Here is a 17,114-nt window from a genome sequence, read left to right as displayed (position 1 = left end):
GAATTCAATTCAGCAAATATTAATTTAACTTGATGAGAGAATAAACTGACCAATTTTTTTGGCTTGCTTTAACTTATTCAGGCCATTAACATGTGAGTGGGGGGAAGTGCCATGTAAAGGAATACCTAACTCTGGAGAACACGTGTTATGAAGGTTGGCTATAAAGCACATTTCTCCATGTCAACCCATACTTTCCCACTGACCTATTATAAATTGAAGCTAAATTGTCTTATTTCTAGCAAGTCCCTTCCAAGATTTTATAGCATAAGAGAGTTCTGATTGACTGAATAAGAGAGTTCTGATTGACTGAATAATATATTCTAACATTTGGTGGAAGATGTTGACTTTTAGAAATGGAAATGGCAAGATTAACATCTCAGAAACAGGAAGATTAAAAACATTACAGTAAATTAATAAAGAGAAGCAGATTTCCTAAAAATCAAAGCCCAGTGGACCAAAAAATTCTTCAATATATACCTTAATTTATAGTGAAGCAGTTTCATCACTTATAAATAAATTCTGAAATGGCAGGCTTTTATGAAATGTATAATTTACAACAGATATACTCATACATATACAGACCATAAAGTTGTCATTGATATATATTCCCCCAAATGGAACCACAACAACAAAACCTTGGGACTAAACTCTAGGAAAGATTAAGAAAGCACCCTTCAGATGAGGTCTATACCTAAATTCCCAGTGGCTCCACCTTCCTATGTAAACACATTGGGGATCTTCCTCCAATTGTACCTAATTTGTCTAACAGACAAAAATCAGTGTTCTCTATTAGCATTCTATACTACAAAATAAAGGTTTGCACCTAAGGAAACTATTGCAACAGGAGAACAAAGAATATAATGTGGAAGGTTTATACTCAGAGGAAGGAAGGAGGGGACACACAAGGGCCATGTGGAATGTTCATGGCAGACACAGACAGGCTGAGATCTGTGTCACTGATGTGAATATCTACATGAATGAGATCACAGATCCAACATTCAGTATGACTACATATTTAAATGTATTCCAACAAAAACACTTCAAGATTCTATAGTATGCAGTGCAGTATAGTATGTCTAGGTTAAGAAGATCTTGCTTCTGATAAGCAAATGAATTCTTAAGACCCAGGGCAAGTGGATGACCACATCAATGCCCCAGGCAATGCTCTAAGACCCTTAGGTTATAGAAGTGTTGACTCGGCAGATAAATGGAGATAGGCAAATAAATTCCACACCCAGATTTACTTAGGCCAATAAACTCCCAGGTTCTAGCCAAAAAAAAAAAAAAAAAAAGGCAAGAAACAAGCCAGCCTTTCCAAAGAAACTTCCACAGTAGCCAAATGGAGTCAGAGAAGAGTTACTGCCCTCCTTTGGCAGGTAAAGGGCATTTCCTCACCAGGAATTCCCTACACCAATAAAATCTGAACCCCCTTTCACTTCTCCCCAAACCCTTTAAGTCAGGTCAATGAAAGGTAGACAGACTATTATTCTTTAGAAATTCAAGTATTTTAAAGTTTCACATAATACAGTCTAACACTAAAACAGGGCAAGCAAAATACCTTTTCTTCTAGAAATCGTATTCTTTTCTTTAAAAGTGAATTCTCCTTCTCTGAATCCTTAAGTCTCTTTTTGATGTCCTCATATGCTGTGACAAGGGCAAAGTGGGAAGCCATGGACTCATCTCCTGCATAGATTGACATGGGAGTGATGGTATCTCTCCTCTGAGTCTTTTCATGGTTCAGAATACAGATGTCATCTTCCACTAGTGCATCCATGATAGCTGTTTAAAAGAAAACCCAGAAATAAATACATGTGTATATGTTGTGCATGCGTGCGTGTGTGTGTGTGTGTGTGTGTACAAAAAGCTTCACCACAAGGAAAACCAACCTTGCATCAGGTAAATACCTGGGCCCTTATTTTAGTCACAATTCTTAAATACTGCAAACAAAATGTTATCAACACAGTGAAATTCAGTTTTCCCTTATGTGATAAAACCAAGACAAAATAAGTCCATATTTTAACCTTTCCCATTATTGCCATTTTTAAGGATCAGGAACCTAAGTCTCTAAATTTATAAACATGAAGAAAACCTGTTTTTAATTCAACTTAAGTTATTATGATAGAGGCTTTTATGTGGTTCCACGGCACATATAAGGGATAAGCGAGGCAATACTCCACAGAAAGATGCCCCAAGTCCCTTTACAATAAGGTCTTGAAGATGTTATAACCATACTCCACCATAACTGATGCTGGTAATGTCCTTAAAGTTCCCCACTCTGCCATCTCCACAGGACAGAATTGCTCTTAAGCCATGGGATTTTCACAAGTTAGTTACTTCAACTTTAGGGGCCTCAGTTTCCTTATCTGTTAAATGAGAGAGCTGAACTTGAGGACCTCCAAGATCTCTTATGGATCTAAATCAATCATAGTAATGCAGGCAGATGGTCAGAAGTAGTCTGCCGCAGAGGACAATGGGATTGTGCATTTCTATGTTTGCCAGGTGTCAAAAATGTTCAGAAATCAAAGTGGGTGAATGTTCTTGTAGAAGAAAAAAGCTCCCAATGGCTACAGAGGTCTAAGTGAATTCTTTCACATTTGAACCAGCTCTCCCAACTCTGACCTTGTCATTGGTACAAATGAGGAGACCATAGCTGGCAGTGTGGGAAGAAAGAGCAACCTGGAGACAGATGGTCACAGACGGAATGCCACACCTGCCATCTGAGCAAGTCCCTTCCCCACTCTGAGCCTCGGTTTCTGCCTGTCTAAAATGAAGGGGCTGAGCCAGATGACTCTAAGCTCCATTCTAAATCTAAGATCCCAGAATGAGAAAAGGATTCCGGGATGGGTTTTTACGTGGATGTGGAAGGATACTACCCTAGCATGGTGGAGCAGAAAGAATACTGAACCTGGAGAGTCAAAACTCCTAGATATTAAACCAATTCGGCTACTTCTTAATAGTATGACTATGGCCAAGTCATATAACTCTCCTGACATTTATACCATGTTTTAAGGTTTGCAAAACATTTTGCCATACAACTGCATACAACATATCTCATTTGACCCCGCCAATCCTATGAGGAAGGTGCTATTATCCCCACTGTAGAGATAAAGAAATGGAGGCTGAAGTTATATGAGTTACAGAACTCTTCTTGCTTTCCTCATATGTGGGGCAGCTAAAGTGAGGCTGATGACTTTGCACAGCCCTCCCTCACTTAAATCCAATTTACTTGCATGTCATGGCATCACCTCCCTGATATCATGAAGGACAACAATCTCTGTGAATAGAAAGTAGGAGATACTCCCTGGGGGACTCAACTGGAACTGGCCAGCTGGGCAACACAACCAACCAACCTTCCTTTGCTTTCCTTCCCCTCCCTTCCTCCCCCTCCCTTCTTTCTTTCCATTCCTACAATCCACAAAGGGTATCATACCCTTACCTGTGTGTTCTGCTCAAAGGAATAAATTTTGATCCCTGAAATCTTTTTTATTCTTCAGGACCCTGCCTTAAAGTCAAATCACTCAGCTCTCAAAGACTGGCCAATGATAGGTCTCAGGCCAAGCACCCCTTGGTCATTGTTTGGATCCTGATTGGCTCTGAGTAAATAGCAACTATTTAAGTTTGGCCAGAAACCCTGAGGATCTCTCCTCCCAGATTCGATTTTTTTTTTTTGGACTAGATAAAGAGGCTATTCCCTGCCTCATCTCTGATCTAGCTTTAATCGCTGAATGGGCATTGCCTCAGTCAAACTGAGACCAGTTAAAAACCTTAGCTAAAAAAGGCCAAGGTCTCTCACTGCATCTGGGGCCATCTGCCTTCCTCCTGATCTATATCTCACCACTGGACCCAGAGATGGCTCTGGAACAGAAAGTGATGCTGGTGCCTTTACATAGTCCTGCCTCACTTACATCCAATTCACTAGCATGTCATGGCATCACTTTCCTGGTGCCTTCATCCTCTTCAAGAATGAAGGATAAACAGGTGGCACAGTAGTTAGAGCAATGGGTGTGGAGTCAGGAAGACCTGAGTTCAAATCCATCCTGATACTTACTAGCTGTGACCATGGGCAAGCAATTTAACCCTGTTTACCTCAGTTTCCTCATCTGTAAAATGAAAATTAGAAAAGGAAATGGCAAACTACTCCAGTATCCTTCCCAAGAAAACCCTATAGATAACATCCATGGGGTCACACAGAGTCAGGCATGACTGAATGACTGAACAACAACTTCCTCATATGTAAAATGGTGATAATATTGGTCCAATCACATACGGTTATTCTAATTTTAAAACTTTGTTCAACTGCAAAGTTTTATATATAAACATGAGCTATGATTCATGAAATTACTATTGTAATAGCTGACTGATACAGAGCTTTAAGATTTGTAAAGCACTTTATGTACATTATCTTGCTAAACAAGGAATTTGAAGAAAAAAATAATATTACTAAAGGCAAAAAGACAGAGGACATATTAAAGGAATGACAAATAGTATACTTTGGCTAGAGGCTAGGATGTGTGGAAGAGACTGGTTAGATAGATTAGGATCAGATTACAGAGGGCCAGGAACACCAAGATAAGGAGTTTAAACTTTTTTTTCTGCAGGCAATGTAGAGTCCTGGCAGAGGAAAGAAGGGGCTGCTCAGAGTGGATAGAATAATAACGTATAATGGGGAGAGTGGAGGGCTGTTCAACTCATATTTTGCTTCTGCCAAGGAGACTGACTGATCTTGGGACTGACTGGAAAAGACAGAACCAAAAAGACTAATAGAGAGCTGACAGCCAAGCCCAGTACCATGGAAAGGGAAAGGGCACCTGGCCTACTTGCTCAGCTAGCAATCAGTTCACATCCCAGCTCCAGAGCTTCAAGCAAATCAGAGAATGTCTTGGGTTTTAATTCATTTCATCTATATGGGGCTGAAGGCTGCATGGCCTCTGAGGTTTCTGCCAGCACAGGAGCTAGGATCTGATAAGGAAGGAGAGAGTAAATTTAGGTTCTCAGTTGCTCTTGAGGAGTTTCAACTCACTTGGCCTGGATCAAACCTCTGACTCACTTATGATGATTTACAGAGGATCATGGAGAATGGAAGTTACCACAGGATGAGAGGGAGGCAACTGGTTCTGTAAGGTTAAAAGAAATAGTGGGGTGGGGGGAAGGGAAAGGGAAATGGGGGGAGGGGGAGAGAGAAAGAGGGAGGGGGGAGAGAGAGGGAGAGAGAGAGAGAGAAAGAGGGGGAGGGTGAGAGAGAGAGAAAGAGGTAGAGGGGGAGAGAGAGAGACAGAGAGAGAGAGAGAGAGAGAGAGAGAGAGAGAGAGAGAGAGAGAGACCTGCAAACTGTAGGCAAGGTAAGGGATTTCTTCTGCTTGTTCTTAGAGAGTAAATGGGCAGACAATGCAAAGAAGCAAATTTTAGTTGGATCAAAGGAAAAGTCCTCAACAATTAGAACTGCCTAAAAGTGGAATGGACCACCTGAAGAAGCAGTTAGCAGGGGCTTCCCCCTCCTTGGGTGTCTCCAAACAAAGACTAGATTACTATTTGGAGGGCAGGTTGGAAATAGAAATTTTGTTCAGCTACATGCTGAATTGGAAGAGATCTCAGTGCCCATCTAATTCAAATTCTAAAAAACAGTCTGACAAGCAAAATGAATACTGAAAATCCTTTGACTCACAGGAAATGTTAATCTACCATTAATATACTACTACTTTATATGATTTTACTTTCAATAGATCATTCATCAATTTATTACAATGATACCTAAATTAGAATTTAGTATTAAATAACCTCTTCCATTAAAGAACTGCTTAATATAACTGACAGCACTCCAAATACTCTCCTCCCAGATAACACCCTGGTCATGGTGGAGGGGTGTGCCTAGCTCAATGAAACTATGAGCTATGCTGTGCATGGTTACCCAAGATGGACAGATCATAGCGGAGAGTTCAGTCAAAAATTTAACCACTGGAGATGGAAATGGCAAAGCACTCCAGTATCGTTGCCAAGAAAACCCCATGGATAGTATTAAAATGATAAAAGTGATGGCACAGGAAAATGAGCCCCTTGAGTGGGAAGGTGTTCAGTGCACTAGTGGGGAAGAGCTGAGGACAACTACAAGCAGCTCTAATACTAATTAAGCTGCTCAGCTGCAGATGTGTCTAGTAACGAATGGAAAGTCTGATGCTGCAAAGATCGATATTGCATGGAAAACTGGAATGTAAGACCTGTGGACCAAGGTAAGCTGGACGTGGTCAAACAGGAGATGGAAAGTTAAAACATTAACATCTTGGGTGTCAGTGAACTTAAATGGACAGGAATGGGTGAATTTTGTTCAGGTGATCACTACACATACTACTGTGGGAAAGAATTCCTTACAAGAAATGGAGTAACCTTCATAGTCAATAGAAGGGTGAGAAAAACAGTGCTAGGGTAGAACCTCAAAAATGACAGAAGAACATCTGTTCAAAATCACAGTAATATAAGTCTATGCTCCAACCACTGAAGCCAAAGTTGGTCAGTTCTATGAAGACCTACAACATCTTCCAGAAACAGTACCAAAAAGGTGTCACATTTACCACAGGGGATTGGAAGGCTAACGTAGGAAATCCAAAGATAACTGGAATAACAAGCAAGTTTGGCCATGGAGTACAAAATGAAGCAGGGCATGGACTAATAATAAGAGTTCTGTCAAGATAACTGGCTGGTCATAGCATGCACTCTTTTTCAACAACCCAAAAGGGGACTCTTACACATGGACATCACCAGATCTCAATATGAAAATCAGAATGATTATGTACTTTGCTGTCAAAGGTGGGGAAGCTCTACACAGTCAGTTAAAACAAGACCGGGAGCTGACTGTGGCTCAGATTGTGAGCTTTTTATTGCAAAATTCAGCCTTAATTTGAAAGAAAACCAACAGAATATATGACCTAAATAATATCTCTTATGAATATGAAGTGGAGGTGATTTAAGGGATCACATCTGGTACATAGAGTGACTGAAAAACTATAGACCAAGGTTCACAATACTGTAAAGGAGGCAGCAACAAAAAATTTTCCAAAGAAAAAGAAGAAAGCAAAATGGCTCTCTGATGAGGCTTTACAAATAGCTGAGGAAAGAAGGAAAGCAAAAGGTAAAGGAGAAAGGGAAAGATATAGATAAATGAAAGCAGAATTCCAGAGAATAGCAAGGAGAAATAAGAAAGTTTTCTTAAATAAGCAATATACTAGAAAACAAGAAAACAACAGAATGGGAAAGACAAAAGACCTCTTCAAGGAAATTAGAGATAAAGACTTGGAGCTGACTGTGGTTCAGATCATGATCTTACTGTAAAATATCAATAATCTCAGATATGCAAACGATCATACTTTGATGGCTGAAAGTGAAGAGGAATTAAGAAGTCTCTTGATGAGGGTAAAAGAGGAGAGTGTAAAAGCTGGCTTGAATCTTAACACTGAAAAAACTAAGATCTTGGCAACTGGTCCCATCACTTACTGACAAATAAAGGGAGAAAAAACGGAAGCAGTGTCAGATTTTATATTCTTGGGCTCAAAGATCACCACAAATAGCAACTGTAGCCATGAAATTAAAAGACGCTTGCTCCTTGGAAGGAAAGCTATGGTAAATCTGGACAGCATACTAAAAAGTAGACATCACCTTCACAACAAAGGTCCATATAGTCAAAGCCGTGGTTTTTCCAGTAGCAAAGTAGGGCTATGAGAGTTGGACCATAAGGAAAGTGGATCCCTGCAGAATCAATGCTTTCAAATTGTGGTGCTAGAAACTTCTGAGAGTCCCTTGGACAGCAAGGAGATCAAATTGCTTAAAGAAATTAATTCAGGCTATTCCCTGGGAGGTCAAATACTGAAGCTGAACATTAAATACTTTGGCCACATAATAAGAAGACAGGACTCACTAGAAAAGATCCTGATGCTGGGAAAGAAGGAAGGGGACGGCAGAAGATGAGACGGATAATGTTACGGAAACAATCAACATGAGTCTGGACAGATGTCTGGACGTAGTGGAGGACAGAAGGGCCTCTCGTGGATCCACAGAGTTTTCCATTATTTAAGTCAAGCTGGCTTACATTATATGCTTTCAAATGTATTTGCTGAGTGTTTACAATGTACTGAAAAACCCCTGAAGTAGTTAGTTGATTAGATTTTTCCAAATTATACAATATTTTAGAATTCTAAATGAGAATTCTATTGGGGAAAGGGCAGAGGAGACGTTTTTTCAACAACAAAAAAAACTTCTACATTACTGTTCATGTTTATGCTCTAAGAATAACTCAGAATTCACTGAAATATACATATAATGTAAATTGGCTTGACATTAAAAATTGTTTTAAAAATAGTAGTTCTAAGAAGGAACTCCCCTTATCAGAGAATCACAGATTCTGGGAGTTGGAAAGGAACTCGTTGGCCACCTCGGTCTACCAAAGTAGTTCCCACTGTGAGACAGAGAACAACTGATCCTCCCACCTCTACCTGAAGATTTCCAAAGAAGGGACACCCCCACACATGCCCCAACTCTCTAGGCTGCTCATTCCAACTTTCAGCTCTATATTCCTGACATCCAGTCTAAACATCTAGTTGCCCCTCAACAACTTCTCAACATTGCTCTTGAGATTTGTCTTTGGGAATAAAGCACATAATTCTAGTTCCTTCCCCACGAGGGAGACCATCAATACTGGAAGCCATTTATCAGGTTCCCCCCAAGTCTTCCCTTTTCCAGGCTAAACACCCCTAATTCCTCTGACCCATTCTCATAGGGCATGGAATCAAGACCCACAGTATAAGAGGACTGAATTGTACCACAAATTTTTTTACATGAAATTTCAGAACAAATTTCATGTCACAAGGAATCAGATATTAAGTTGTGCATTTTCATTGTCTTCATGCTCCAACAAATTTGATATATCAATGCCTACCAAATCAGACTCCTATATAACAACCTATATAATATGCCTAGGAAAGATACACAATACTGGATATGCACCAAATAATTTAGAGGGCAGATAGCTCAGCAACCCATCCATGCATTGTTAGGGTTCAAGGAGTGATACTAGCAAATTCCTCCCCAAAGTTTCTCAGACCCTCACCCTCCCACCATACACTGTTCCACACATACCTAGTTCCTACTTCAGATGATATGCAGGACCTTTCCTTTTTGGGGGGGAGGGATGAGGAGGAGAGAAGACTGGATTGTATCCAGATTGTATCACAGATTTCACTGTCTTGGGGAAGAGGAGGGAGCAAACATTTATTAAGCTCCTGCTAGAAGCCAGGTACTGTGCTAAGTGCTTTACAAATACTTTCTATCATTTGATTCTCACAATAATCTTACAAGGCGGGTGCTAGTATTACCTCCTCCTCCTCCCTCCTTATAGTAGAGGAAGCTAAGGCAAACAGGTTAAATGACTTGCCCAGGGTCAAAGAGCAAGTTAAGTATCTGGGAATTCTAGGTAAATTCCTTTCATACACAGAGATTGGCAACTGTTCTGCTATTTTAGAGTCTCAGAAAGTGGCCTGGGGCTCAGAGGTCAAAAGACAGAGCCAGTCCATATAGATAGGTGAGAACTTGAACCCAGGTTCAAGCTCAGCTCACAAGTTGAGTGCAATCCTATTTTGCTGTATCTACCTCCAAGTGGAAGGCAAGCAGAGTGTTAGAGGTAAGGAATATGGGAAAATTTTATTTTACAAACTCTAAGGACTATCTTTTGAACAACATTCTTAATGTCCTGAATAAAAGCCTATAATGTTCAATGAATCTATAACTGTGGAGAAAATTTCTCCACATGAAATCACAAGTCTGAACTAAAAAAAATTAAGAAAAGAAACATCTTACACCACGAACAGTGGAAACAGTACTGATATTTAAAGCACTAACCTAGTAGTACTTATACTTACAAGACACAACAGAACACTATACTATATATGATGGGGTTTAGACTGTGGGAGCCTCCTTGCATCTTCTTTGCCTGAGGCCATAAGGCTTTCATTATAGCTAGGCCCAAATCTCTAGGTTTAACCTAGGGTAGCCCTCCATTGTTGGGCTACTTCCCATCCTAGATCCTATCAAAGTGTCTATGCCCAAATCTGTTACCCTTAAACTAGCCTAGCCCTACACTGTCTGTTATCTCCAGGTAGCCTTCAGCTACTTCCCACCCTTAATCTCAGTCTCTTGGTTCCTGGAGTCTGACCTCACTCCAGGCCCATCAAGCTGCTCCTCAAGACCCTCCCTAAACCCCTCCTCCCATCACCCCAGGACCACCCTAGATACCTCCCATAATCTTTCTGTATATAAGTCTCATCTTGCCTCCATGAAAGTGCTCAGATACATACACACACACACACACACACACACACACAGAGACCTCTTTAAGCAGTGAGTCTAAGAATGGCCCCTTTAATTAAAAACAGATCAAGCTGGGAGGGGGAAGCCCCTCAGGGTTCCTGGCCAAAAGAGAAAGTTACTATTTAGTATTTACATTCACTCTGTGCTAGGAGGTCAGGGCCTATTATCCAATCTATGAGCTCCAGAGTGAGTTGGGTTTAAGGCCTGTTTCTTAAGAAACAACAAACGGAACTACAAGGGTACAAGAAAGGAGGTTGTCTGTCTAGAAGGGTCAGTGAAAATTCTGTCCTCAATGGAAGGTTATCAGATTAGGCAACAGAATAGCTCAGGAGGTCTAAGCAGGGAGATATATAGAAAAGATTGACAAATAATTGTAATTCTCTCCAATCTTAAAATCCTAACATTTTGAGCTCTCAGTTCTATAAGAGGAGTGTCATTCGTAGGAGTCAGTCTAGACCCAATGACAGGCGGCTGTGACAGAACTATCAGGAGTCTTTTTTCCAGGACAGCATACTTCTAGGGCTTAGGTGGGCTTGCCAGAACCCAGGAAAACCTCTTTCTGACACCTTCAAAATGCATCTCCTCACAGCATACACATAGTGCTGCTATAAAACTCTGTGGAGAAGATGGCAGCTAGAAGACTTGCTTAAGCTCTCCCCCAAATCCCTCCAAACACCTGTAATAAATGTCTCTGAACAAATTCTAGAGCTGTAGAACCCCCGAAATAGCAGAGGAACACAGGTCTCCAGCTCAGGACGGCCTGGATGGTCACTGGGAAGGGTCTATCTCACGGTGCTGGGAGCGGAGTGCAGCCCAGCGTGGGCTACACCAGGACAGACCAGACGGGGCGTTGACTGGAGCAGGCCTTGGGGCCATGAATCATTGAGCTGTGGCAGTGACCAGACTTCTCAACCCACAAATGCCAAAGACCACTGAGTAGGTTTGTGGGTAAACTAATACATAGGGTTAGAGAGTGGTCTGGCCCCAGCCCTGGGGGTGGCGGAGGTGGTGCGGTGGTGGAGCTCCAGTGTCAGTTGCTTCCGGAGTCCCTGGCTTACATAGTGGAAGGAATCAAGCGGCAGACCAGAGTAGGAGTGCAGGGCTTGCTTTGCCCTGCTTGAATCTGGGTTGTAATCCTGGTGGTTCTTGGGGGTAGAGGACTGCTGCTGTGGCAGAGACTGCTGTGAGAGTGGAGTAGAAGTAGCTCTGAAAACAGCAGCACAGCCCCTAAAGCTTGGGACAAAGTACTCTCTACTCTACAAGCAGTCATACCCTGACGGAAAACTCAAAGGTCAAGTATGTTGGCTGGGAACATGGCCAGGCAGCAAAAAAGGACACAGACTCAGACTCATGACTCTAGAATCTTTTTTTCTAGTGACAGGGAAGATCAAGGCATACAGCCAGAGGAAGTCGGCAGGGTCAAACAGCTTACGTCAAAAACCTCCAAGAAAAATATGAGTTAGTCGCAGGTCATGGAAGAGCTCAAAAAGGATTTGGAAAATCAATTAAGAGAAGTAGAGGAAAAATTGGGAAGAGAAATGAGAGTGATGCAAGAAAACTATGAAAAACAAGTCAATGACTTGCTAAAGGAGACCCTCAAAAATACTGAAGAAAACAACACCTTAAAAAATAGACTAACCCAAATGGCAAAAGGGCTCCAAAAAGCCAATGAGGAGAAGAATGCCTTGAAAGACAGAATTAGCCAAATGGAAAAGGAGGTCCAAAAGACCACTGAAGAAAATACCACCTTAAAAATTAGATTGGAGCAAGTGACTTTATGAGAAATCAAGATATTATAAAACAGAACCAAAGGAATGAAAAAAATGGAAGACAATGTGAATTATCTCATTGGAAAAACCACTGACCTGGAGAATAGATCCAGGAGAGATAATTTAAAAATTATTGGACTACCTGAAAGCTAGGATCAAAAAAAGAGCCTAGACATCATCTTTCAAGAAATTATCAGGGAAAACTGCCCTGATATTCTAGAGCCAGAGGGTAAAATAGAAATTGAAAGAATCCACCGATCGCCTCTTGAAAAAGATCCCAAAAAGAAAACTCCTAAGAATACTGTCACCAAATTCTAGAGTTCCCAGGTCAAGGAGAAAATACTGCAAGCAGCCAGAAAGAAACACTTTGAGTGTTGTGGAAACACAATTAGGATAACACAAGATCTAGTAGCTTCTACATTAAGGGATCGAAGGGCTTGGTATATGATACTGTGGAGGTCAATGGAGCTAGGATTAAAACCAAGAATCGCCTACCCAGCAAAACTGAGTATAATGTTCCAAGGCAAAATATAGACTTTCAATAAAATAGAGGACTTTCAAGCTTTCTCAGTGAAAAGACAAGAGCTGAATAGAAAATGTGACTTTCAAACACAAGAATCAAGAGAAGCATGAAAAGGTAACCAAGAAAAAGAAATCACAAGGGACTTATTAAAGTGGAACTGTTTTGTTTACATTCCTACATGGAAAGATAATGTGTGTAATTCATGAGACCTTTCTCAGTATTAGGGTAGTTGAAGGGAATATACATACATGTATATATGTGTATACACACACACACACATGTATATATAGGCAGAGGGCACAGGGTGAGTTGAATATGAAGGGATGATATCTAAAAAAACAAAATAAAATTAAGGCATGAGAGAGGAATACATTGAGAGAGGGAGAAAGAGAGAGATAGAATGGGGTAAACTGTCTCACATAAAAGTGGCAAGAAAAAGCAGTTCTGTTGGAAGGGAAGAGGGGGCAGGTGAGGGGGAATGAGTGAATCTTGCTGTCATTGGATTTGACTTGAGGATGGAATAACATACACACTAAAGTGGGTATCTTACCCCACAGGAAAGTAGGGGGAAGGGAATAAAAAAGGGGGGATGATAGAAGGGAGGGCATATAGGGGGAAGAAGTAATCAAAAACAAACATTTTTCAAAAGGGACAAGGTCAAGGGAGAAAATTGAATAAAGGGGGACAGCATAGGATGGAGGGAAATAGTCTTTCACAACATGAGTATTGTGGAAGTGTTTTACATAATGATACATGTGTGGCCTAAGTTGAATTGCTTGCCTTCTTAGGGAGGGTGGGTGGGAAGGGAAGAGGGGAGAGAATCTGGAACTCAAAAGCAGATGCTCAAAAAAAAAAAGTTTTTGCATGCAACTGGGAAATAAGATATATAGGGAATGGGGCATAGAAATCTATCTTGCACTACAAGAAAGGGGAAAGGGGATTGGGAGGGGAGTGGGGTGACAGAAGGAAGGGCTGACTGGGGAATGGGACAATCAGAATATATGCCATCTTGGAGTGGGGGGAGGGTAGAAAAGGAGAGAAAATTTGTAACTCAAAACCTTGTGGAAGTCAATGTTGAAAACTAAAATATTAAATAATAATTGTTAAGAGAAAAAAAAACTCAGTGGAGTCTAAACATTGTCTGAACAAACAGTACCAGTTGCCACATCATTTAGGGCCTTCCTGAAACAGGAAACAAATCATTACACAGTGGCTGAAGGGACCAAGGCGGCTACACGGCACAATCCACTTCTGGAAAGTCATCTCTACAATATTCCCTAGAAGTGTTGACGGTCAGTGGGCTCTAGAGTGGGAAAAGCCCATTCACTGGCTCTCAAGGTGAGCCCCGACTCTTGCTTTTGGAGACCAGCCATCCCCTTGCAAGTCTCTGTGCAATTCCTACCCTTTGTTCCTATTCCTGCCTACTGGGTTGAAACATACACCTTGAAACCCCTAACACAACAGGTGAGTCCCCCACTAATCTCCTCTAGGCTAAAAAATTCTCAATCCCTTTATACAGCATTTATTCAGGTTGCCTTCTTTGTGATCCTTTCTAGCTTATCAACATTCTTCCTAAATTGTGGAGAGCAGACCTTGGCACAACACTGTGAGGAGATCCCATCAGGAGTGTGAACAAGGCTTATCTGACCACTCTTGTCTTTTCAGGTACCATCTGCTGTCCCCTTCCCCAGACAGGATCCCAGTCTTGTCTGGACTACTGGTCCCCATCTCCAGATTCTCCCTTCTCCAGTCCGCTCTGTGCAGCTGCCAAATTATGTATTATTCTTAAACTACAGGGTGGACCATATTGCTCCCCAATGCAAAAAGCTTTAACGGCTCCCTATAGCTTCTAAAATGAAATACTAACTGTGGCTTGGCATTTAAAATTATTGACTAACCTTTCTAGGGTTACTACAAATTGCTTACCCTCCAATATATTTCAATCAACCTGGTTTTCTTCGGGTCCCCTACACCTAATATCCTACCTCCAAGCCCTAGTTATATCTGGAATGGACTGTCGGTCTCAATTCCTGTGCTGTTGAATCTGTAGCCTCCTCCAAAAGCAAAACTCAACTCAGGCCTTCCCTCATTTCTCTGAGGCTCTCTGAGGTCCCGTCCAGGCCTCTACAACCTCTTTATCTCTGGGGACTGTGCTCACCAAATGCAAGAAATGAGTGATTTTTAATCTCAAATCTGTTTAAACAAGTTATAATTATGTATGAAATTAATGAAAGTATCTTCTTCCTATGGGTTCTTCAACTTAAATTTGCTTCCCTCAAGTTTTCTAGGGCGATGACAAGGAGTTTCCTAGAAGCCTCAAGTTTTGTACAGCATTAAGGGAAGGTAGAGGGTTGGTGACAGGAAAGCATGAGGTCAAATCCTGCACCTGGCACCTGTGCAACCTTAGATACTTCACTAACCTTTCCCAGAGCTCAGCTACACAAAGGGGAGGGATGGAGTTTGCTGTTTCCAAGTCCCTGCTAGCTCTTCAAGGCATACCCTACCACGGACTATTTGACAGACCTGTTCCCAACGAGGGTGCTGAATTGAACCCTTCCACCCCCTAGATGAACTTCCAAGAAGACGGCAGTCCCAAACCTGCCCCAGGCCCTCTGAAAAGTCAGGACTTCTCATAGACACTAGTGTAAACCTCTTGTTTGGACACTGATGTTTGCCTATTGTCTCCCGTAGAGCATGAGCTGCTTGACCACAGAGACACTACTCCTGCCTTTCTTTGCATCCCCAGGGCTGGGCTCAGGGAGCGCACATGGTCAGCCCTAAATGAGGGCCCGATGACTGAACGGTCTGTGCCTCGGTTTCCTCCCCTGTCAAATGAAGAGACTGGCTTCAATGGCCTCCAAGGATGCTTCCTGTTCCAAATCTAGGTATGCCAAAAGAAAGAAAAACAGCAGTTTCTTTCCCATATTTGGTTTCAGAATCGCACAGCGAGGCTTCCAGTTTATGAAAATGCTCCCAAGACTCAGCTTTCACATGGAGGCAGTAACAGGCCACTCCCCAAAGAGACTTTAATTCCTTCACTGGCAGGTTATTTCCTCAATGGAGACTCTGGGCAGGAGCCCCGAAGCAGGGGCCCTTCAACTGGGGGGCGGGTGGTGGTTCGTGGACCCCTTTGTCAGCTCGGCAGCTGACTCTGGGTAAGTCGCTTAGCAGCCTCGTGCCTCAGTTTCCCCAGTCTGCCTCTACCCCTCCATGAAGCTCTACTGTGCCGCTGACATCTTAACAACAGAAGCGATGCCCCTCACTCCGTAGCCAAGGCTGAGGGACCCCACGGAACCTGATGCCCGCGACCTCCGCCCCACGCCCAGGGTGGAGGTGAGGACCAGCTCTGGGTGCAAACCTAAAGCGCCGCATAAATACGGGCGGTTACTGACAGCTGTTTGTAAAGGCATAAAGGAAGTCCCGTCGGAAAGGCGGCTGTCAATCAGCAGCTGGAGAAGCCCAGACCCGGACTAGGGGTGGGGGGTGGGCAGGGAGAGGGGGAGACCCCCCCCCCCGCTCCTCCCCGGCTTTGGGGGCAGGATTTCCACTAGCCGGAATGGAGGGCACTGCCTGCATTCCCGGCCGGGAGGGGGGAGGGGGAGCTCTCCGGCTGGCTCTGCGTTCAAGGCTTCGCAGCCTCTGCCTCAGGACAGCCCTCGGCCCTAGCCAGTCTGCGGGCCCGAGGGCAGGGGGTCCCCGGCCGCTCCCTGCCCGCCCCTCCCCCGGCCCGGCCCCCGCTCACCGCCTCGTCTGCACTTTCGGTTTCCCCGACGTGCGGAACGAACCGAGAACACCCCGGGTCAGCGGGGTCACGGCGGGCTTCCGGCCTCCGCGGGGCCGCGCCGGCTCGGGCCGGGCCTCGGGCTCCCGGCGCCCGGCATGCCTGGGCCCCTTCCCTGGCCTCAGGCGGCCGGGCCCCAGCCCGCGGGGTCTGAGAGGGCGGACGCTGAGGGAGAGGGGGAGGACCGCCGCCGGCACGGCCCCGTGGTGCGCGCCCCCGAGCCGAGCACGCGCGCTCACGAGCGCGCCCAGGAGTCCAAGCACGGGGCGTCCGCTAGGTCCGCGCGGCCACGCGACGGAGCCGGAAGTGCCGGCTGTGCCTGGGAGCGCGAGACCCGTGAGAGGGCGGGGCGTTCGACCTCAGACTACGAGTCCCGAGAGACTCAGCGGCGGGGGCGGGATGAGCGGCGTCCAGGGAGGCGTGGCCAAAGCGACGCCCAGGAGGCCGGCTCTCGTCACTCACTCCAGTCAGTCAGTGAGGGAGGGCGGTGGCGGCGCGAAGGAGGAGGAGGAGGAGCCACAGAGCGGGGTAAGCCCCGGGGCCGCGGGGGCGGAGCGAAGGGCCTTCAGGTTCTCCCCCAGGAAAACAAGGAGTTCCCCTGTTCTGTTCGGTCCAGTGAAGCATTGGGCCCCAAAGACCTCCAAGCAGGCGGCCCCCTCCCTATATACGAGGGTTCGTCTCCCCTCAGAACGTG

General features: G+C 43.9%; 1 protein-coding gene across 5 annotated transcripts in view; it reads right to left on the bottom strand.

Annotated features, from left to right (window-relative positions):
- AZI2 (5-azacytidine induced 2) overlaps window positions 1-16,602 on the bottom strand; it is a 38,836-nt gene extending 22,234 nt beyond the window's left edge. For 4 of the 5 annotated variants that reach the window (XM_036759814.1, XM_036759809.1, XM_036759810.1 and 1 more), the window contains exons 1-2: window positions 16,382-16,602; window positions 1,559-1,779 (exon numbers count right to left, since the gene is read on the bottom strand). In XM_036759814.1, coding sequence (XP_036615709.1) covers window positions 1,559-1,774 — 216 coding nt within the window. In that variant the 5' untranslated portion in view covers window positions 1,775-1,779; window positions 16,382-16,602. The remainder of the gene's footprint in view (window positions 1-1,558; window positions 1,780-16,381) is intronic. The other variant, XM_036759812.1, reaches the window with a different exon arrangement.
- Window positions 16,603-17,114: the final 512 nt, after the last annotated feature.

The sequence above is a fragment of the Trichosurus vulpecula genome, chromosome 5 (genome assembly GCF_011100635.1).
Source record: "Trichosurus vulpecula isolate mTriVul1 chromosome 5, mTriVul1.pri, whole genome shotgun sequence".
NCBI lineage: Eukaryota > Metazoa > Chordata > Mammalia > Diprotodontia > Phalangeridae > Trichosurus > Trichosurus vulpecula.
This window is presented reverse-complemented; position numbering and strand designations above follow the sequence as displayed.